The sequence below is a fragment of the Anomaloglossus baeobatrachus genome, chromosome 2, assembly GCF_048569485.1.
Source record: "Anomaloglossus baeobatrachus isolate aAnoBae1 chromosome 2, aAnoBae1.hap1, whole genome shotgun sequence".
NCBI classification, from domain to species: domain Eukaryota; kingdom Metazoa; phylum Chordata; class Amphibia; order Anura; family Aromobatidae; genus Anomaloglossus; species Anomaloglossus baeobatrachus.
Genome location: NC_134354.1, coordinates 533,725,511 through 533,748,406, shown reverse-complemented (window position 1 = coordinate 533,748,406; position 22,896 = coordinate 533,725,511). Strand labels below are relative to the sequence as shown.

Sequence of the window (22,896 nt, the reverse complement as noted above, 5' to 3'; positions counted from 1 at the left end):
AGGCACGGACCCGCTAAAGTCAATGGGTCCGTGCCTGCACAGACGGCACACGTAGCATGTCCATGTCCAGCACATACCGTCCGTGTGCGTTTTTAAATGAATGATGTCGGGTTGTTTTTTTTTGTTAAATGTCAGTCTACTTACCTTTTTTTCTGCTGTTCTCAGTCATCATCCCTTTTGCGCTCGGTCAGTATCTTCCCCTGTCGCATAATCACCGATCCCCGATCATCAGCGCGGCAAAGGACAGCTGTTCCAAAGATACGCGGCTTCAATTAATTTGAAAATGCCGGCCGCTCATTAATGAATCTCGTATTCCCTGCTTCCTCCCCCACAGGCACCTATGATTGGTTGCAGTTAGACACGCCCACACGCTGAGGGACAGCTGTCTCACTGCAACTAATCACAGCCGCCGGTGGGCGGGTCTATACTGTGCAGTAAAATAAATAATTAATTAATTAAAAAAAAACGACGTGCGGTCCCCCCCAATTTTGATACCAGCCAGGGTAAAGCCATACGGCTGAAGGCTGGTATTCTCAGGATGGGGAGCTCCACGTTATGGGGAGCCCTACAGCCTAAAAATATCAGCCAGCAGCCTCCCAGAATTGCCACATCCATTAGATGCGATAGTTCTAGAACTCTACCCGGCTCTTCCCGATTTGCCCTGGTGCGTTGGCAATCGGGGTAATAAGGAGTTAATGGCAGCAACCCATAGCTGCCACTAAGTCCTAGATTAATCATTGCAGGCGTCTATGAGACACCCCAATGATTAACCTGTAATTTAAAGTTAATAAACACACACAACGAAAAATCCTTTATTTGCTATAAAAAACAATAACAAATACCCTCGTTCACCAATTTATTAAGCCCCACAAACCGCTAATTAGTACGTGACACACAGGCAGAGCCGCGGTATGACAATGAAGTCAGTGAAGTTCACCCGAGTTCATTCTCATCGCGCAACTCTGTCTGCTGTCAGCCGACATGTATCAACGACATTGTGCATCACACACGGAACATTTCACACGGACATTACACATACGCATACACAGCCATTCCACACGCACACACGGCAAGCATACACCATCACACGGATGTCATACGTACCGGAGAAACGCCCATAAAAAACGGAACACGGACCTGAAAAACGGAACGTGAGACACGTACGTTTTTTATGCGGAAGTGTGTTTTAGGCCATACGCAGCGTAAATGCATGCAATTACGCAATGTGCGCATGAGCCCTAACAGTACTAGCATTGTGAATAGGATTACATTACATTAATTGTTCTGTCTCATGGGAATTTTCATTGCAAATGGTAAAATCTGTGGCCCTGCTGAAATGATTTTCATAGCTGAAGCAGTCATATCTTAGGCTGCTTTCACATATCAGTTTTTTGGCATCAGGCATGATCCGGCGAAAAAACTGATGCGACGGATCCGGCGAAAAAATGGATCAGTTGCATCCGTTTTTTCCATCAGTTCCTTCGTTTTTTTTACGGATCCGTAGTGATACTGAGCATGCTCAGTTTAAAAAAATGGTTCCGGCGGCTGGATCCGTTTTTTTTCCGCATTACATCCATAGTCCATAGGCTTCCATTATAAAACATGCCGTATGGCGCCAGATCAGGCACGATACAGTTTTTCACAGGTGACAAAAAACGTTCCTCTCAGCGTTCCATCCGGCCTCCGGACAAGCAAATTTTGCCGGATCCGGTGAAAGCCGGATGGAACGCAAGGCCATCCGGCGCTAATAGAAGTCTATGGGGGAAAAAACGGATCTGGCGGCAACAGACGCCGGATCCGTTTTTTCCAGGTTATTGCCGGATTGTGCATGATGGCAAAAAACTGATATGTGAAAGCAGCCGCATCATAGTTTGTTTAAGGCTTCTGCCACACTCACGTGAAATTCACGCACGTGCCGAGAGACACGTATTTTCCCTGCGTGTTGCGTGCAGGTAAGTACGTGTCTCTGGTACGTGCGTGACACGTGTGTTCTACGTGTGCTATCCGCGATAGCACACGTAGACTCAGTAATTATTATACTCACCTGGTCCTTCCTGATGTCCGCGCTGCTGTCCGTGGTGCTGATCCGCGGTCTCCAGCCCTCCCGTCTCCCTGCTGCTGCTGCTGCCAGGCAGTGAAGTGAATATTCAATGAGAATAATGAGCGGCGGTCGGCAGCAAGAGGCAGCAGCGGCAGAGACAGGAGGGCTGGAGAAGGTGAGTTAATGTTTTGTTTTTTTTTCAATGACATGTGTGTTTTCTCCGGCGCGTGTCACACGGGACCGCATCCACACTACACCCGTGTGGTGCGGGTGCGGCCCGTGTGACACCCGTGCTGCCGGTGAAAAAACGGACATGTCAGCGCTTTCAAAAACGCACACACGTACAAATGCACACGGACACACGTTCCGTGTGGTTTTACGTGTGTGTGCCTGCTACCATAGGGTAGCATTGGTTAAGTTGTCTCCGTGCTGCCGGTACGTGTAAAAAATGACAAACACGTGCCGGCAGCACGGATGTGTGGCGCTAGCCTAAGGCTGGAGTCACACTTGTGAGAGACTCACACAAGTCTCGCATCGCATCACCCGGCACGGCCTGATGCTCTCCGGACAGGAGCTTCTCAGCTGCATAGAAATACATGCTGCCATCCCGCTCCTGTCTTGGGAGTGTGTGGCCATGCCGGGAGATGCAATGCGAGACTAGCGCGAGTCTCTCACAAGTGTGATTCTGGCCTATTGTGATCTTTTTGCTGTGTAAAATCCTGGTTCAGTTTCAGTTGTTACATGTGTGAACACAACCTTGTGGATACCCAGTTGTAACCATAGTATGTTGGCTGCTCACAGCTGGTGAAACGATGGGTGTGGGAGACAAAAGTGGTGCAGCAAGCCAAATCTGTTGGACTTAGGGTTGGCCTGTGACTATGGATCCCATAGTGCTGATTTTTGTTCAGGAAAAAGGATTCCATTTGGTTATTTGCATGTAAGACATTGTTATATTGGGATTACCTATCCTTTATCCAAGTAAATTCTGCTAGGATACATCCAGTTAGCTATATACCTGGCCACTATAAAGCTTTAAAAGCAGTGGACCCCTTGCAAATATGGAATTTGAGGTAGGACAATGATCGGCTTACATTTTTAACATGTATTCTTGCATGACTTGTGTGTTAAAATTAGTTTTTAATTGCAATGACTGTCTCAAAACCGAATCCTTGATCAAATGGGGCAGTAGAGCTGCTTATTGATTTCACAGGTTGTGTTATTTTATTTCTTTTAACAGTTTGTGGTATGTTTTTGTGGCTTTTTTTGTGACACAAAATTGCTGTAGCAAGATATCGAATGTAAGTAGAAAAAAATGATTTTTTTTTTCAAACCTTAACAATAGTAGCCAAATACAATCCCACGCAATGGGGGAAAAAAAAACACCCCTCACGGTAAGTGTCCTCTTCAGACATGCTATATTCAGCTGATGAGTTTTTCTTGAATTTTTGTTGTTGCAGCATTTCTGCATTCAATGGCTAAATTAGATTTCTTGTGTATTTTTTTTATTTTTTTTTTTTTTCATTGTGTATTTGAATGCATTTTTTTTTCTTATACATGTATCTTTATCGCATTTTCTTTTACAGTTTTATCTCTTTTGGAATGTGATGTATTAACTAAATATCTTTACTTTTAGATATGATTTTGTGCTTTGACAAATTTATTGATGGACATGTGTTGACTTCATGTATTTTCTAATAAATTTCCATTTCATAAACACTCTCAATGCAGACTTTTTTTTGCCTGTGAAATTTCTGCATTTAATGCAATTCTATGGGGAAAATTTGCACATGAAATTCAACATACCTACAAAAGAAAATATGCTGGTTTTTTTTCAAACATGCACTAGCAGGTCCACTTGTGCTGCGTTAAATGAAAAAAATAAATCCCTACACTTTGCTGAAACTGTAAAGCCAACTTCACAAGTTGAGGATATGCTAATTTGTTGCGTGTGTGTTTTTTTTTTATTTTTTTTAATTCAGCATTTGTAAACCAAAATCAGGAATGGAAAGCGGAAAGTATAGTTGAAACGTGCACAACGTCTGGATTTTTTTTTTTACCCACTCCAGTTTTTTAATTACTCCACATTTTAAAAAGGACATTCAGAAGTTAGTCAGTTCAAAGGCAGGCAACTAGACTACTACAAGGAATGGAAGACCTCCCATATGATGACAGGTTGAAAAAGTTAGATATGTTTAGCTTAGAAAAAAGACGTCTCAGAGGAGATCTCATTTATATGTATAAATACATGTGTGGTCAATATAAAGGACTGGCACATGACTTATTTCTTCCAAAGACAGTACTAAGGACCAGGGGGCACTCACTGCGAGTGGAAGAAAAGCGATTCCGACAGCTAAATAGGAAAGGGTTCTTTACAGTTAGAACAGCCAGACTGTGGAATACCCTACCACAAGAGGTAGTAATGGCAGATACTATAACAGCTTTTAAAAAGGGCTGGATGATTTCCTCAGTACACACAACATTGTTGGTTATAAATGACTTGGTGACCAGGTGTAGAACTGATGGAGGAAGGTTGAACTAGATGTACCTAGGTCTTTTTTCAACCTTAGTAACTATGTAACGCTGATGTAAAAATCACTTGTACAATATGCAAAGTGCGCATGTGACCTAAGACACTGCCTTTTTGGCTTGGTGAACATGCATAGCATTTAAAAAAACAAACAAACAAAACACCAAAAACTAATTGAGGGAGCTTAACATTTGCTGTGATTTAAGTGGCAATTTATTCCTTATTAGTAAGAACATGAAGTGAAATGCTCCAGGATTGAGTCTCATTTAGTGTGCATGTACATGCTTTGTACCAGATTTATTGTGTTTTGTGCCTTTTTTTATTTTAATTTAAACTGTACACTTGCTGGGTTACTAATGGGGATGTCTGATAGACATCCATTTCTAACTCCTGCGTTTCATGACAGCTGTCAATTCACAGCTGACAGCAACCCCAAAAGTATTACGTAATGTGCGCACGCTGCGTTTTTTGTCTTAAACCTACATGACTTTGCTTCCCCAGCAAAGTCTGAGATTTCATTTTTGCTGTCAGCACATTGCAGTTTTTCGTCTGTCTGCGTTTTTTGTGGAAACCACAAAGACGCAGCATGTTAATTATTTCTGCGTTTTTGGCAGCTGTTTTCCCCCATGCAATGCATTGGGAAAAAAACACAGGAATAAAAACGCAGCAAAATACATAAAAAAATGCGCAAAAAACGCATGCGCTTTTTTTATGCGTTTTTACAGCAGGTGCATTTTTTTTACTTTTTGCAGCCAAAATTGCTGAATCTTTGTGGTCCGCAAAAAAGGCACCGTGCGCACATAGCCTTGCCCTGGTTGTCACTGCACCAGGGCAATTGGGAAGAGCTGCACAAAGCACCAGAGTCTAATGTATGCACCACTTAGGGGGTGACCATGGGCTGCTACTTTTATGCTAAGAGCCCAATAACCATGGGCCTTCCCAGCCTAATAATACCAGCCTGCAGCTGTCTGGTTATCAAAAATAGAGGGGATCTCGCGCTTTTTTTTTTTTATTTTTTTAGATAAATACTTTAAAAAAAAAAAAAAAGTTAGCTCCCATCTATTTTGATAACCAGCCAAGATAAAGTAGACAGCCGAGGGCTGTAGCCAACACCTGTTTACTTTGCAAGCACTGGTTATCAAAATAGGGAGGACCCCATGTCATTTTTAATTTTTTTTTTTTTTTTGTGTTCACAGCAGCACACAGCATGTTCCCCATGCCAAAAAGCTTGTTGATTTTATTAGTATATGAAAATTTACCTGAAGTCTGAACGCAGACTTTTTTTTAACCGTTTCTAGTTTGTGCTCCAGACATCAGGTGTCCAGTATGAACACCCAACTTTGCAATTCGGATTCTCCCATCCCTAGTGATAACTGTAAGACATTATGGAAAAAGCCTCTGTGGTCATGCCGGAAATCAAGTTAAGCTTCTGGGACTGATGCAATTTGTAAAAAAAAAAAAAAAAAAGTGTCAGGCAGTTTTTAAAGCGATCCATGCAGCTCATATTGCCAATTGTTGAAATTCCCCTGGACCTGTGAGTTTCTTAAAATTTGACTTAAATTTGATTTTGTTTCGATTTGGTAATCTATACAAAATCTCAGTTCCATTACAATTTTTCCCAGTGATGTAAATTCAGGTTTTTAAACTAGAAAATAGTGGATGCTATAAGACTGGATTCAGATAATGCGACAATCTGTGATGTCATGCAGTTTGAGGAATTAATTGTATTGCAGTTTTCAGTCTACCATATGGCTATTAACAATCCTGCTCCATGTAGTTGAATTCCATTTTGAAAAATGCACTGTATCTTTTTGGGCTATGGTCACATGTATTTTTGTTGCGCTTTTTTTGCAGCGTTTTTTTTTTTTTTGTTTTATGGAGATTAACCCCTTAACGACCGCGGGCAGTAAAATTACATCCTAGCGGTCATAACGTTACTGCCCGCGGTCTGCCGGCGGCAGCATGCCGCGATCGGCCCACATCTCAGCTGATTTTCACAGCTGAGATGTGTGCCTGCTAGGCACGAGCAGAATCGTTATCTGCTCGTGCCGTTTAACCCCTTAAATGGCGCTGTCAATATGTGACAGCGCCATTATAAGCGCGATCGCGGTAAACTTTTACTTACCGCCCGATACCGGAAGTTACGTGACGCGATCATGTGACTTCCGGTAGTTGTCATGGTAGCACAGGGTCATGTAATGACTCCTGTGCTACACATGAATTACTTTCACTTTCGCTGTGCCCGCGGCACAGGAAAAAAGAAAGTGAGTGTATCTGCTGTTTACAGCTATGTAGCTGTGATCAGCAGATAGTCCGATCGCTCTGCACTGCTGATCGCAATAGCCCCCTAGGGGGACTAGTAAAATTAAAAAAAAAAAGTGAAAAAAAAGTTTTTAAAAAAACCTTAAAGTTCAAATCACCCCCCATTCGCCCCATTGAAAATTAAAGGGTTAAAAAATAAAAAATATACACACATTTGGTATCGCCGCGTTCAGAAATGCCCGATCTATCAAAATATAAAATCAATTAATCTGATTAGTATACGGCGTAGCGGCGAAAAATTCCAAACGCCAAAACGACGTTTTTTGTTGCCTCAACTTTTGCGCAAAATGCAATAAGAGGCGATCAAAACTTAGCATCTGCGCAAAAATGGTACCGTTAAAAACGTCAGCTTGAGACGCAAAAAATAAGCCATCACTGAGCCATAGATCCCAAAAAATGAGAACGCTATGGGTGACTGAATATGGCGTAAAACGTTTGCCACTTTTTTCGGACAAACTTCCGATTTTTTTTTTTAACTCCTTATATAAAAGTAAACCTATACATGTTTGGGGTCTACGAACTTGCACTTACCTGAGGCATCACACCATTTACCATATAGTGAACACAGTGAATAAAATATCTCAAACAATAGTGCTATTGCACTTTTTTTTGCAATTTTTCTGCATTTGGAATTTTTTTGCAGTTTTCCAGTACACTATATGGTAAAACTGATGGTTGCATTTAAAAGTACAGCTCGTTCCGCAAAAAATGAGCCCTCACATGACCATATTGACTGAAAAATAAAAAAGTTACGTCTCTCAGAAAAAGAATGGCGAAAAAAAAAAACGGAAAGCGAAAAATCGGCCGGTCGTGAAGGGGTTAAAAACATCTTGTTACAGTGCCAGCAAAACCTGTTCAATTTCAGAAATCGTCTTCAATCGTCTTCTTTTTTTTTTTTTTTTTCTTCCTGACTGTAATGGAAAACTGCTGCATTTTTTTAAAGAAGCAGCATGTCAATTATTTCAGAATTTTTTTCACCAATGAAAGCTATGAGTGCAAAAATACAGCTGCTGCGATTTTGCTGCCTTTTGTGGTGAATGAAAGTAACTTACACTGTAGAAAAATGACACAGCAAAAAAGTAGCAAAAAAAATGCTTTTTGGAAGCAGCTTTTTTTATTCTTTTACACTGTGAGGCGAGCAGTTTTTGGTTGCAGAAAAAATGCAGTAACACGTGAACACAGACTTAGGCCTGTTTCACACATCAGGGAACAAGACGTTTTTCACTGACGTATTAAAAACGCATATATTTCTCCGTGTACTGTGATTTATGGCACATGTGGGTTGTCCATGTGCTAGACGTGAGACGTGATCCGTCATCCGTGATTGCACATCGCGATAAACTCACCTGTCCCCGCTCTTGTTGTCCGTGGTGCTGAACTCTCCGACTCTGCTGTGTTTCTGCCCCCGCTGCAGCTACTTCCGGGTCAGCTGTTCCTACATACTTGAATATGCATGCCAGTAATTAGCCGGTTCTAAATCAGCAGCATGCAGAGGGCGGAGACAAGTATCGCTGGAGATGATGAGTTAAAAATGCTTTATTTTCAATATCCGTGCTCTTCTGGTACGTGTTTCACGGATCACACCCCTGTATGGACCGTGGGACATCAGTGATGCCAGAAAAAAATGGACATGTCTCTGTGCGGAAACACGGACACGCGTGTACGCCGCATGGAGACACGGTCAGACTACGTTTTTTTTTAACATGCATCCTGAACGTTTTTTTGCTGCAAAAGTGGATCCTGCAAACGCATGTGTTATTTTACAGGATCCTGTCACTTGAAATTATGCGGGAGTGAGGGGAGTGAGGGGAGTGAGGGGAGTGAGGGGAGTGAGGGGAGTGAGGGGAGTGAGGGGAGTGAGACGCAAGCACTACCGCACCAATCATCACCGCACACATGCAAGCACTACCTGAGTGACGTCACAGCTGACAGCGCGACTCACTTCAGTTGCTGCATGGAGCGCACAGCGAGCGGCGGTGTTCTACTGCCGCTCCTGTCAGCTTCATGTAGCAGAGCTGGATGCATCGTGGGACCTTGTGTGGACAATGCTGGACCTGGAGGGGTATTTGAGGATTTTAATAAAGTGATGAAAGAGGGTGGTTTTTTTTGTCTTTTATTTTAAATAAAGGATTTTTTTGGGTGTATGTGTTTATTTACTTTCACTTACAGGATAATCATTGGGGGTGTCTCATAGACGCCTGCCATGATTAACCTAGGACTTAGTGGCAGCTATGGGCTCCCATTAATTCCTTTATTACCCAGATTGCCACCGCACCAGAATAATTCGGGATGAGCCGGGTCTAATGGATGTGGCAATTTCAGGCGGCTGCTGGCTGATATTTTTAGGCTGAGGGGCTCCCCATAATGTGGGGCTCCCATCCTGAGAATACCAGCCTACTGCCATGTGGCTTTACTTTGCCTGGTATCAAAATTGGGGGGGACCGCAGGCCGTTTTTAAAATTATTTATTGTACTGCACGATATAGACCCGCCCACCGGCAGCTGTGATTGGTTGCAGTGAGACAGCTGTCACTCAACGTGGGGGCGTGTCTGACTGCAACCAATCATAGGCGCTGATAGGCAGGGGAAGCAGTAAATACGAGATGGAATAATGAGCGACCAGCTTTTTCAAAAGAGAAGCCGCTAGAGCAGTGTGACAGCCGTGCAGCACAGTGCCCGTGATCGCTGAGTATGAGTGAGGTAATGAGAGGAAGATGGAGAGACCGACAGAGAGGGAGACTCTGTGATCATGCCAGGCTGGTTTGTGCCCAACAGGATCCTGTCTATCAGCATGCCAGCGTTCACATGCGTTTTGTGTGCGGTATAGTCAGGATCCATTGACAAACAGTATTTGGGTGCAGCTCAAAAACGCTACAAGTACCGTTTTTGAAAAATGTTACAATACTACAACTCGCTGGATCCTTACTATACCGCATTCAAACGCATATCAACTCATGTTGACGCGCATCCATTCAAATGCATTGAACTTAAAACGAATTTGCACTGGATCCGCTTTTGCTGCAAAAAAAGTTCAGGACGCATGTTAAAAAAAATGTAGTGTGAAAGTAGCATCAGTGAAAAATCTCTGATCTGTGCGCAGACCCATTGATTATCATGTTCGTGATTCTGGTATGTATAAAAACTAGCACATATGTATCAGAAATCACTAATATCTGAAAGAGGCCTTAGTGTAGTTTTGACATAGTTCATAAATGCAGAGTCAAACTCTCTCCTCAAGTGACTAATTCCTTTCAATGCTCTGCTGCTCTCACAACTAGCTGGCTCACATGGTGTTTTAATGAAATGTTGTGTGAACTTTTCTCCTGGAATTTTGCTAAAATATTGACGTGAATAGGATCAGACGAATCCTGTCTGGGAAGAAGAATGTGAGAGCATCAGCTGTGTCACATGCAGAACCCCCAGCCTTTAGGGTAAACTTCGAGGAGAAATGCGTCAGAAGAACAGTACATGGCCTATTCTCTTATCAAAAATACTTATATAATTTAAGTGATGATTTTTTTTTTTTCATTGTGTTATGAACGACAACTAAATGACTGCAGTCATTGGCTAAATCTGCACTACATAATTGCTGTGCTCTTTCAAGAATCTTGCTTATTGGTGCAGTAGAATTGACTATTACCCTTCAGAGTGGTAATCTAATGCTTGCATAATTATGTATAAACAGTATATACTGTATTGTTTCATGTATTGATTTCAGTAATTGCCCTCAGTCATTTTTTTTATTGCTATTTACAGTGGCTATGAGCAAATCGTTGACAGCTTTGTCGGATATGTATAAAAATAGTGATTTGTGATGAATTGCCTGAAAAATGTATGAGCTCTCCTAGGGGTGTACTGATCGCCCTTCTGAACTCATTAATGCCAACCGATCCAGCACGTCCCTATTGCTTGAATTTTTGATAATGATGGGAGTCAGTCTCGATCTGTAAATCATTTATACAATGTGGTTCAGTAATGCACCAGAGTGGCTTTTTTCTATTCCTATGTGTAATAAGATTTGTGCTCTGACCTCCTATCCATAGACTATGAAATCCTAAAATGTCTCTGGCTGCTCTACACCATGTGTATGTTTTCCCTTCACCACGACAGCACCGCCAGAGAGATAGGTCCGCCCATCTTAGGACAGGAAACCACTGAAATAAAAGGACTGCTCCTCTCTCTCGCCTCAGTTTGGTTTCCTGTCCCAAGATGGGAGACCCTGAATAGCTGTGGTGCTGCCACAGTGAAGGACGATGTTTCCGGGGTGCATTTTCTGCTGAGGTATCCTGGAGGTCTGGGGAGAGCTATTCCTCTATTTTTCATGCACTCACCTGCTTGGCGACTGGCCCTGCAGTGGGGGTGTTGGAATGGCGGCAGGTTCCTGTGTCTGTGCCCGGTGGCTGTCCCTTCAGGGTTCCAGCTTCATATCCCGGTGTCCCTGTCTCGGCGACTGGTGTCTGGCTTTGCGGGGTTCACCGCTCCTGCTCCCACCTGCGCCCCTGTCTCGGCGCCCGGTGGCTGGCCCTGCACAGGGTGCACGGTGCAGTGATTCCTCAGCGGTCAGGTTCCGGGTCCGTTGGTGACTTCATCGGATGCAAGAAGTCGTCTCTGCGCATGTGCGGTGGACTCCAAGATGGCGCTGCCCACCGCTTCTCTGCTTCCAGCGCATAAAGGTTCTCCGGTGTCAGTCCTGTTGGGGAGTCCCCAGTGTGGGATGTTCTGGAATTTCTCCAGAAGGGGGTTGACTTGGGGTTATCTGTTAGCACCTTGAAAGGCCAGGTCTCAGCGCTGGCCGCGCTTTATGGTTCTGACCTCGCAGGCAATAGATGGGTTTGAAGGTTCATCTCCTACTGTCAGAGGGAGAGGCCAGCCCCCCATCTCAGTTTTCCTCCCTGGGATCTCAATTTGGTTTTAGATTCCTTTATGGGACCCCCCTTTGAACCCCTGTCCCAATGTACTATAAGGGCGCTGACTCTGAAAGTTGCATTGCTAGTTGCCCTTACATCAGCCAGGCGAGTTAGTGATCTCTAGGCCCTTTCAGTGTGCCCCCCCCTTATACGCAGTTTTTTGAGGATAGAGTTCTCCTTTGTACTGACCGCACCTATTTACCCAAGGTAGCTAGGTCTTTTCATTGTTCTCAGGAAATTGTCCTACCTTCCTTCTGCCCAACACCTAAGATCCCCAAGGAAGAAAGGTTACACACATTAGATGTTCTCAGGGTGCTGAGTCATTACATTGAGGTCACCAAGTCTTGGAGGCAGTCCCAAGCCTTGTTTCTTTGCTTCCAAGGGCCTAGGAAAGGGTACGCAGCATCCAAGGGCACAATTGCTAGGTGGGTTAAGGAGGCTATTAAGGCAGCTTATGTAGCCCAGGATAGGCCTATCCCACAGGGTATTACGGCTCATTCCACTCGGGCTGTGGCAACCTCCTGGGCTGAGCGAGCAGATGTGCCTCTGGATCTGATATGTAAGGCTGCAACCTGGTCCTCTCCTACGACCTTTTTTCATCACTATCGTTTGAATTTGTCGGCCACGGTGGATTTGACCTTTTGGTAGAAGGGTGCTTGAGGCTGTGGTCCCTCCCTAATGTTGTTGTCTTCCAAATCTCTCTGGTGGCGCTGTCGTGGTGAAGGGAAAATCTTAAATTACTTACCGGTAATGATTTTTTTCCAGAAACCACGACAGCGCCACTGCTTCACTCCACTTTCCTTTTCTGCACCTATAGGTCTCTTGGTTTCCGTGGCACAAGATGCTCTATTTGTGCTGATTGTTATTGTTATTATTCTGTTTACCTGTTTTTTGATGTTCCTCTATGTGCTCTGTAACTAAACTGAGGCGAGAGAGGAGCCGCCCTTTTATTTCAGTAGTTTCCTGTCCTAAGATGGGCGGACCTATCTCTCTGGTGGCGCTGTCGTGGTTTCTGGAAAAAAATCATTACCGGTAAGTAATTTTAAGATTTTTTTTTTTTTAACATATATGTATATTATAGCCTCATGAATCGTAAATTCATTTTGCAAACCTGCAAATTTCAGTTAATTTTGACTCTCAAAGTTGATTCACAAAAAAATCTATTTTATAATCACTATATGGTCTCTTTCACATGTCAGTCAAAAACACACACTTTTTCACTGACATGTTAAAGTTGCATATGGTCCTCCATGTGCCGTGATTTTTGGCACATGTATGTTCAGTGTGCTGTCCGTGATAGCACATAGAGATCAGGCACTCCTATACTCACCTGTCCCCAACGCTGCTCTCCGTGGTGCTGATGTCTTTGGCTCTGCACTCTTCGGACACTGCTGTTTCCCCTTTGTTGTTACTTCTGGGTCGCGGTGCAGTGAATATTCATGAGTATAATTAACCGGCCCTGAAGCAGGAGACAGTGCTTCCCGGAGACAGCATCGCTGGAGACAGATGAGTATAAAAATCATTTTATTTCAAAGACGTGTTTTCATTGGCACGTGTCACACAGATCATACCACTGTGTGGTCTGTGTGACATCAGTGATGCTGGAGAAAAAAAGGACTTGTCTCTGTGTGAAACACACATATGTGCCACATGGAAACAAGGTCAGTGAGAAATCACTGATGTGTGTGCAGAAACATTGATTTTAATGGGTGTGTGTATGTCCGTGATTCCATTCCGTGTAAAAAAGAACAACATACGCGCCAGAATCACTGATGCGTGAAGGAGGCCTAAGTGGAAGATATTTATCAAGCTAAACATGGCAAAATTTCGGCATAATTTGAGCAGACTTTCACCATATCATGTGATTTGGGTGCTTTCTACAACTGGTCAGACAAAATGTGATCTTGCTGAAAAATGTGGCTTTGTGGAAGAAGGTGTAGCGCCCCTGAGCCACTTGGGGCACTACTAGGTACTGCATCCTCACCGGGATGCAGGGTCTACCCCCCGGGACATTGGACACCAGAGCCAGCAACACCTAGACACACCAAAATCCCAGTTCCCACTCCACACCAGGGGTAATTGGCTAGTCGGACACAAGGGGATGGCCACCTAGAGGGCGGAGTCAGACCAGGGGATTAGACAACCTGGTGGGAGAGGAAAGCAGTAGTTAGTGCTCAGTAGTAGTGAGTGGAAGTGTAAAGACGTGCCTAGAGCTGGGCCATGTAACGGTGACCCGGGGACACAGAAGAGTGGTCGCCAGGGCAGGTACACCAGAGTACCGCTGGGACAAGAGCACTGACTGGGCACAGGGCCCTAGGCCAGGCATCAGTTTAATACGGCCTAGCAATTACCTGCACAGTGAGGGGACCTTCATTGACCTCACTGACCCACAGATAAGGGGGCCCCAGCAATAAAGCAGGGATCGGGGTTCGGGACACAGACTGGCCCAACAGGGTTCACACTGCTCGACGTACGGACAAGGAGACTGCCACAACAAGGGACAGTTGTGCCCCAAATTGCTTCAAGCTATGGGGACCCAACCACACTGAGGGAGCCGGGGACAGAGCAACCAAGTCATCAACTGGCACTGGAGCTACAGGGACCTGAACCAGCCGTCCGATGGTCAAGAGTGAGTAGAGAAAGTTAACTCAACCCACAGTGTGGCTTCCGTTCTTAACGGTGAAGGACTCAATCATACATTTCCCCGAGCTCAGCCCTACTTGCGGAGGGCCCTACTACCATAGCTGCCATTACCACCAGCCATAGGGGTAACCAATGCAGCAGTGTGCCGCCCCCGCATCAGCAGCTGGGCTGCTTGGATTCGGATCCGCGGTGGCTCAAGGGGTCTCCTGACCTGGGGTCGGGGGCATGTGGCCACTCAAATAAAAGGGGGAGTATTTACATGGGGCTGTTTGGTTAAAGTTCGTGACGCCACCCGTGGTGTGTGGTAAGATGAAGTACCACCACTGCGATTGGGAGTACCCGGTGGCGATTGTGTGGGCAGCTAGAAGTTTAACCCCTCCACGGGTAAGGGGATGCCCCGGGAATCGGTGATGGTAACTGGGAGGTGCCGTTGGCATGGTAAGGGTCACTTGTGTATTCAGTCCAATAATGCTGACACCGACAACTGTGGTAAACCAAAGTTCTGGATCCTGTGCCCATTGATGTTGCCTGTTAGTCTGTGACCTTTTGCCTTTGCACCTTGTCTTCTGGTTGGTCCCTTTTAGTGCAAAACTAATCAGGTCCCGCTCCCCAGTATGGCTAACTGGGTGAGCTTCCTCTCAGGGTTCACGCTTGGGATTTTCGGGACCATATGTGTGGAAAGTCCTATCCCCCTTGTTGCGCTAGTACCCCGATTTTTGGAGCGGGTTGAGAACGGATCTTGAAGGCTCCATCCTCGTTGGCTAAATTACCAGGATGCCTGAAGCTACTTCCTGACCTAGGGTCCACGTACCAAGTCGTGCCCTGGCCCCTTCCCAGTGATGACACAAGGCCTCCTCGACAGTCCGTTCCCCTTGTCACGATCCCCTGTGACCGGGGCCAAGCTCCTACCAGGCCCAGACCGTCTGCCACCTAGTAGTCTCAAGGAGCCCAGCTCCTGACTTCTTCTCCTCTCGAGAGTCACCACTTCACTGACTTGCAACCTCTCCCCTTGAGTCACTGAACACTGACTGTCTCCTGACCCCCCTTCCCTTAACCAACCCCCCAAGTGGGCGACCCTATTCCACTCAGGTCGGCCACTGGTGGGTGGGGTGCAGAGTGTTCCTAGGATTTTGATTAGCTTGTTTTTGGCAACACCAATGGTTAGGGACCCGTAACCAAGGAGGAGGTGGATATTGTACAGAAGGGCAGATTGCACAATACCTTGTGACGACCTGATAGGCCAGGGCGTCACAGCAGCGGTGGTTTCCCCAGGTTAACCGCAACCCACAGGTGGGGTCACACCAATGACTTTAATCTCCCCTGTAAATACTCCCCATTAAAAAAGCACCCAGGGCACTGGACCGGGCAACTGCCACCAAAGTGACATTCCCCAGTTATACACCACCCGGGACCAAGTACCCCATTGCCTGGGTGACACAAAGGCATGGCCTAATGTGTAATACTATGCATAAAATAACAAAATGCAGCAAAATTGTGGCCCTCAAATTAGGCCAACTAATCGGTGGTGTAAACTTAGACTAGATGTAATTAAAATTAGGCATATTTGTCAAACAGCTTGAGCCACTATAAATGTGGTGCATTTTGTATAGGTCTATATTCCAAGTTTTTCCCTTGTTTATACTTAAATGGAGTCTCTTATTGCTTCAACTCGAATGCAACTTTGTGCATGTCATGCCTTCTAATTTCATACTTTTAAAGTGAAAATAAGATTTCATTGCAAGTAATGTGTTACAAGGGAGTCCTGACAAATTATGGCATATAATGGAACATGCTGCAAATTTATTTTTTCTCCTGTTGCATATGAGTTCTTTATGTTGAAAGCTATAATGCTGAGTCATATCCCATAATAAAACAGCTGGTGCCCAATGGACCCTATTGAGTTATGAGATCCATCGGGATTCCATAAAGTATTCCATTGTCAAAAGATCCCGTGTTGGAAAGCTATGTATGGAAAAACTGTATCAATATATGATAATACACAGAGTTCTTGCTCTTTTACAATGGCTGGCATACAGAATACTGACGTTTCAATGATTATTTCTTAATAGAGTAGGATCAGGCTTCAATGAACAGGTTCAGTGAGATTTAGGGGGTTTATATTCCAGTAGAAATAATTTTAATATGGCTTTCTGGATTTTCTATAGCAGTCTGCATTAAAACCCATGAAACTGCTGATGTGAGAAGTCAATGACATTTATTTCAATTTACAAGACCTGTAGAAAGTGAATGTTATTATAGGTCCTAGTGAGAATGTATCATTATGTAAGTATTGATTTATTTCTTTTATCCCCTGGTGCGTGACTGATCTCTAATATGCTGCATGCAGATCTTAAAAGTAACAGAAGGGTGCACTCTGGTACAATAAGCTAATATTGAATGTTGTTCTTGACTCCTAAAACTGCTATTAATGAGCAATTTAGCATTGAACTAGCCTAAAGTTTATAGAAAATTATACACTAACAGGATGCACATCTACAAAAAATATATTATGGAACCAAAAGCAAAACTATGCATCTCATACAGTAGTGTGTGGAAAGAGGTGGTGGTAGCTTTGAGGCGTATGATCAGATGTGTCCTCCAGGAGCTATTTCCAGTGTTCACTATGTCGCCGTGTTGGGACAATGATGTCTTGTGTGTGCGATGACAGCCGGATGATCTGCCCATGCTGGACTCGTCAGGATCGTGGATTAGGTTAGTATATTGCTGTGGGTTTTATTTTTTTTTTTTATTTTTATTTAAATATGTGGTGGTAGAATTATAACGTTTGGGATAACCTCCTACATTTTAGGGAGTATGGTATGGGTCCCATATACAGTGTGGAACTTAATTGACCAGCACATATAAGAACTAGAGAAACCAAGGAAAAAATTGTGAAAACATACCCTGCTGTAACTAAATAAAAGCATAGTGCACATAAACATAGGGTACTTGGTAAACACTGTTTTTGATCAAAAAAAGCATAAAGCTATCCCACCAAACGTCAAGGTGTACCCAGTTGGGATAGTACCTACACTCTCTAATATTAAAACCTTACCATGGGTCTAAAATAGGCCTCAATGTGGCTAAGGGCTGAGAGCGACCGGGTCCCAACAGGACACACACAGTCAGGGGGGATTCACAGAATGAAATGTCCAGCTCGCTGAGAAGGGGGCCACTCCCTGTTTGTACTGAATACAAAAAAACTACATAAAAACAAAAAAGTGAGCCGGAGTATGAGATGGTATACATGTATACCATCTCATACTCCTGCTCACTTTTTTGTTTTTACATATAAGAACTAGTGATAGGCGAGCTCTAAAATGCTCACGCGCTCTTTACTCAAGTTGAGCAATTTTTAATGTTTGGGTGCTCATCTCGAGTAACTAGTTTAATGGAAGTCAATGGAAACTCAAGCATTTTCTGGCAGACCCAAGCCCCCCTAAGCCCTGCCCAAAAACATTTCAAAATCAAGTAGTGTGGGAATGTGGCTGTGGAGACACGGGGCTCAGTGGGTGCTCTCGTCCTCTGGCCCAGCCGCCTTTAGAAAGACAGCGTGGCTCAGGGCTCATCCCAACTGAATGCATGACCTCAACCGTGGGCGGAACACTACTCAGACAACACAGGGTGAGGGAATCACAATATTAAGACTTTATTGGATCCCCAAAATATTAACAGCACATAAAACATAATTAGAAAAACACACAAATGTAACAGGCAACAGAGTCTCACCCTTCCGCTGGCTCACCAGGGATTTGAATGTCCGTGCTTCAGATCTTCCAGGGCTACTTACTCCAATCCAACAGCACCCTGCTTTTGGCGGGCAACCACCGAGACTGGAATAATGCCAGATTTAGGAAGCTGGCTGAGGACTGCAAAGTCTGTCGCCAGTTGACTGTATTGTCCCAACCTGGGTTTCCTCCTTAAGTAGTCTCTGGTATGATGATATAATCCTGGCAGCCAGAGTCGAAATCCCTAGACTGTGGATATGGTCTCCAATCGGAACCGAAGTCCCTAGGTTGAAGCCATGTAGCAAAGTGATCCTCTAGTCGGAGCCACAGTCCCTAGACTGAGTCCACAAGGTATCTTGGTCCTGATCCCCCTAGCCAGCTCCTAAGAGCTTAGATTGGATCATGCACACTGGTGACTTAAAGAAATCCCTTTTATAGCCATAATCTTCCCTTAGGATAAACAGTTCCCTTATCGGATTGGTTGTACAAGATTGCTTCTCTTATTGGATGAATTTCAAGCTGCATGGATAATGTTCATTTAAATGGTGTGGATAGAAAGACTGAGGATATCTACATGGAGTCTGCAAGTCACAGACTAGACAATGGCTACTAAGGTAATATACATTAGATTAGCAATACACAACTACATTACAATGAATGCTCTGAAGGGTCTGGTCCCAAACAATAGTTTAGCAAACATGAGTTAACACACAGAAGAACAATACATCTGGCTGAATTTTAAGAAACTTTAACCCATGCTAGGCATTGGAAGTCCATGTCGTCACAGTGGCCATTTTAGTGTGTTGGCCTGTGGGTAGGTGGCTGTGTATTTCCTTTTGCATTACAAGTCCTGGGGTAGATACAGCTGGACACTGCACTGGAACAAGGAAGTGATGGTGGTTGTGAGTGTGCAGAGATGCAGGTGGGTCTTGGCTTGGAAAATGGCAATAACACAATTTATTTTTTTACACCATTTAAATTAAAAGAAAAAAAAGCTATATGTTTGGTATGTATGTCTTCATACCAACCTGGAGAATCATATCACCAGGACAGTTTACCCATTTAATCAACACAGTAAATTTAAAAGAACAAACAAAAACAATTGTGGAATTGCATTTTTCTGTTTTTTTTTGTTTTTTTTGTTTTTTTTTTAATTTCAAAGGATTTCATTTTTTCTCCCATTTTTAGTACACCATGTGGTAGTATGAGTAGTGTCATTCAATCATACAACTTGTCTATCAAAACAACAAGCCCTGATATGGCTATACTAACAGAGTAAAAAAAAAAAAAAATTGGCATTTGTAAAAGCGAAAAATAAAAATTTAAAATGGAGAATAGGCTTGTTATGAAGGAGTTCAAATAGAATGTAGCCTTCTGTAGTATTTTAGCGTAAACCTAATTTTAAAAAATTAAGTCGTGTTCAGAGAGAAGTTGATGGGATGTTGATGTCTCGGTGCTGTTAAATATGACAGACAAAAGTTTTCTCTAGGAATCTTGCTTTAGGAAGGAACATTATTTCCTTTATTACATTAGCTTTGTAATTTTATATACTACATTAGAAGGTCCAAAACAAAAGCTGAAAGTCTTTCTACATTACCGTATTTTTCGGACCATAAGACGCACTTTTTTTCCTCCAAATTTGGGAGGAAAGTGTGGGGTGCGTCTTATGGTCTGAAGCTGCGGGGTAGGGAGCTGTGGGGAGTCAGCGCTATGCAGTGGGATCACAGGAGGCGGGGAGGGTCGCTGCTGCAGGAAGCCGGCGGCTGGAGAAACCACGTGTGCCCGCTGCTTAAAGTAAGTGAATATTCATTAGCTGCTCCCCGCCCACCTCTCTCTGCAGTCAGCGGGTGTGAGGAGCAGCTAATGAATACTTGTTTAATGTAAACAGCAGACACGTGGGAGCTCCAGCCTCCAGCTTCATGCAGCGGCTGCTGAGACTGTGTGTCCAATGTTTAGGAGGCAGGAGCAGGGGGCCGCTGCAGTTATATCTGGCCCGGGGAAGTGCAGATCCTTCCTTTGCTCCTGCTGCCTCTGAAACGAAGTCTCCCGTAACAGCAGGACCTGCAGTGATGTAATGAAGAGGGGTGGGCCAGAGCAGCACAGAGTCAGCCTCTTCATTACATCACTGCAGGTCCTCGAGATGTGAGACTTTGTTTGTAATGCCAGGACCAAACTGAAGCACGGTGAGCATTACATCAGTAAAAGTAAGGCAATAAATAATATAGTATAGGCATTACTGTACACCTGGATGGGGTTGGATCATATATACACACACACACACACACACACACACACACACACACACACACACACACACACAGTTATATATATATATTATATACAGTATATAACTATATACACACACACACACCAGGTTGGAGGATCACACATATAATGATGGGGAACATACATATTCCACGATGGGGGCCATATATACCTGGAAGGTACCCAGAATGGGGGATATGAGGACAGAATTTGGGGATATTATTACCTCAATAACACTGTCAGCAGTAAAATAAGTGTGTCATGACCACATTCTTTTACTTTAATTTTATTTTTTTTCTATTTTTTTCCTCCTCTAAAACAAGGGTGCGTCTTATAGTCCGAAAAATACGGTATTTATTATTATATTTTTAAGGTTTCACTACTGGTCTTTGCTTGTAAATATTGATGCAAAATACTGGTTCATAAAAATCATCCGAGACCCCCTTCCCATGTACTTGTAGCATCTTTTTCTTTTTTTTATTTTATATAAAGGATACCACAATTTTTAGATCCCATAGATTATAGTGGGTATATACTGTGTGGACATGTGAACCACACCGAGACATATCCATTTTTTTTTTTTTTTTCAGCAGCTCAGATGTCCAGGGATAATACAATTTATGGGTCCATTAGAAAAGACGTACAGCACACGGAGAAGCTTTGTAACTTCATTCTTACTTTATCACAAATGTAATACTGATGACACCTGTACCTGTTTAATATACGCACGTGTGAAGGTGGTCTAAGACTATTTATTTGAAATGGTTAGACAGGTCTTTTTGAACGTTTAATGCTGTTCTAATTCAGAAATGTCAGTAATTTTTTTTTTTTTTTTTTGTCATAGTTCAAAAAAGTTTTCCTCAACAATAAAATGTACCTTGAGAATAATAATGATGTCCCATGTTTAAGAAAACTAGAAGTGGAGCGAACGCAGACAAATGCTACACATCATTCCAACTTGAATGGAGTAGTGGGCACAACAGCTGTGGCCAGTGAATTCAATGAGCTCATACTTCTAGACAAGTTTCACAGAGTGGCTGATGCAAAGAGTGAGCGGGACAAGTCTTATCAGAATGGGCAGGATTGCTGTGTTGCCTTTGGAGAAGACTTTGGCCCAACTCCCGTGCAGGGAAGGTAAGAGAGAACCTCTATTTCAGTATTTATGAGCATTTTTATAGAAAAAATGTAGCTTTTCATATTCATTTTTATTAGTAAACTGATCTATTCTCTTAAGCCATATAAGAAACTACTGAAGCGTAATATTTCTAAGTAAACTGATCCAAAAGTGGCACTACCCCAATGGATATACAAGGTATAACTTTAGAAGTAACTAGGTAAGTTTTGTTCTGATTGATTACTTGAAGACAACCATAAACAAATCTGAATAGGCAGATCTGTCCAAATAAGCAAGTAAAGTCCCCACTCTCTCCTAAGTTGCAAAAAAACCCCAAAACAAAATGGAGCTGGTCACGTTCCGAAGTATCAATTGCATAAATAACATAGACTAAGGACTTTAAGAGATAAGCAAGTCCACCTCTAAAGTGGATTCACAAAGTAGGTTTTATTTTCTTCTATTGTACTTCTCATGGGGTCTTATTATCCAAAAAACAAATATAGATGGCATAGGCCAGTGATGGCGAACCTGTGGCACTCCAGCTGTTGCAAAACTACAATTTCCATCATGTCTTCACAGCCAAAGCTTTTGCTTTGAATGGCCAGGCATGATGGGAATTGTAGTTTTGCAACAGCTGGAGTGCCACAGGTTCGCCATCACTGGCATAGGCCAAAATGCCCTACAACAGAGAAGTACTAGACTAAAGAGCTTCCATCCACAAAGTATTCTATTGTACTTACAAAAGATCCATAAAACAAGCATATAAAATATCATGTAAAGTCAGACTCTAGTTTCACCACTGTGGCTTCATGTGGGATGGCTGAGTTGGTCATAACTAGTGATGAGCGAGTATGCTTGTTACTACTCGGTACTCGCACGAGTATCACTGTACTCGGGCTACTCGGCGGGGACCGAGTAATCTCGCGATACTCGTGCTGTACTCGTGGTCTTCATGTTGGCGCTCTTTTTACAGCCATCCCTTATGCAGGGATTGGCTGGCAGACCACTGCAATGCCACAGCCCTGTTGTGGAATTGCAGTGATTGGCCAGCCCGCACAGCGTGACCGTGCCTTTAGCCCGACACTTCCCCGCTCGGCTACGGCCCCTCCCGCACTCCACTCCGCGTGTATATATATATGCACGCTTACACACACACGCACGTTTTTTTTTTTAATTTACAGTTTTCTGGTTTCTACATGCTGCCGGGGGTGATTTCACAAAAATACTCGGGTCTCCCATAGGATAACATTGGGCTCGGTGCTCGGGCCGAGTACACGAGTATCTTGGGATGCTCGGCCCGAGCCTCGAGCACCCGAGCTTTTTAGTACTCGCTCATCACTAGTCATAACA

At 43.6% G+C, this 22,896-nt stretch overlaps 1 protein-coding gene across 1 annotated transcript in view; it reads left to right on the top strand.

Annotated features, from left to right (window-relative positions):
• The window catches only part of OCA2 (OCA2 melanosomal transmembrane protein), a 700,143-nt gene that overhangs the window by 100,576 nt on the left and 576,671 nt on the right, over positions 1-22,896 (top strand). The window contains exon 2 of the mRNA XM_075334313.1: positions 21,277-21,566. Within this exon, the coding sequence (XP_075190428.1) occupies positions 21,304-21,566 (263 nt within the window). The 5' untranslated portion in view covers positions 21,277-21,303. The remainder of the gene's footprint in view (positions 1-21,276; positions 21,567-22,896) is intronic.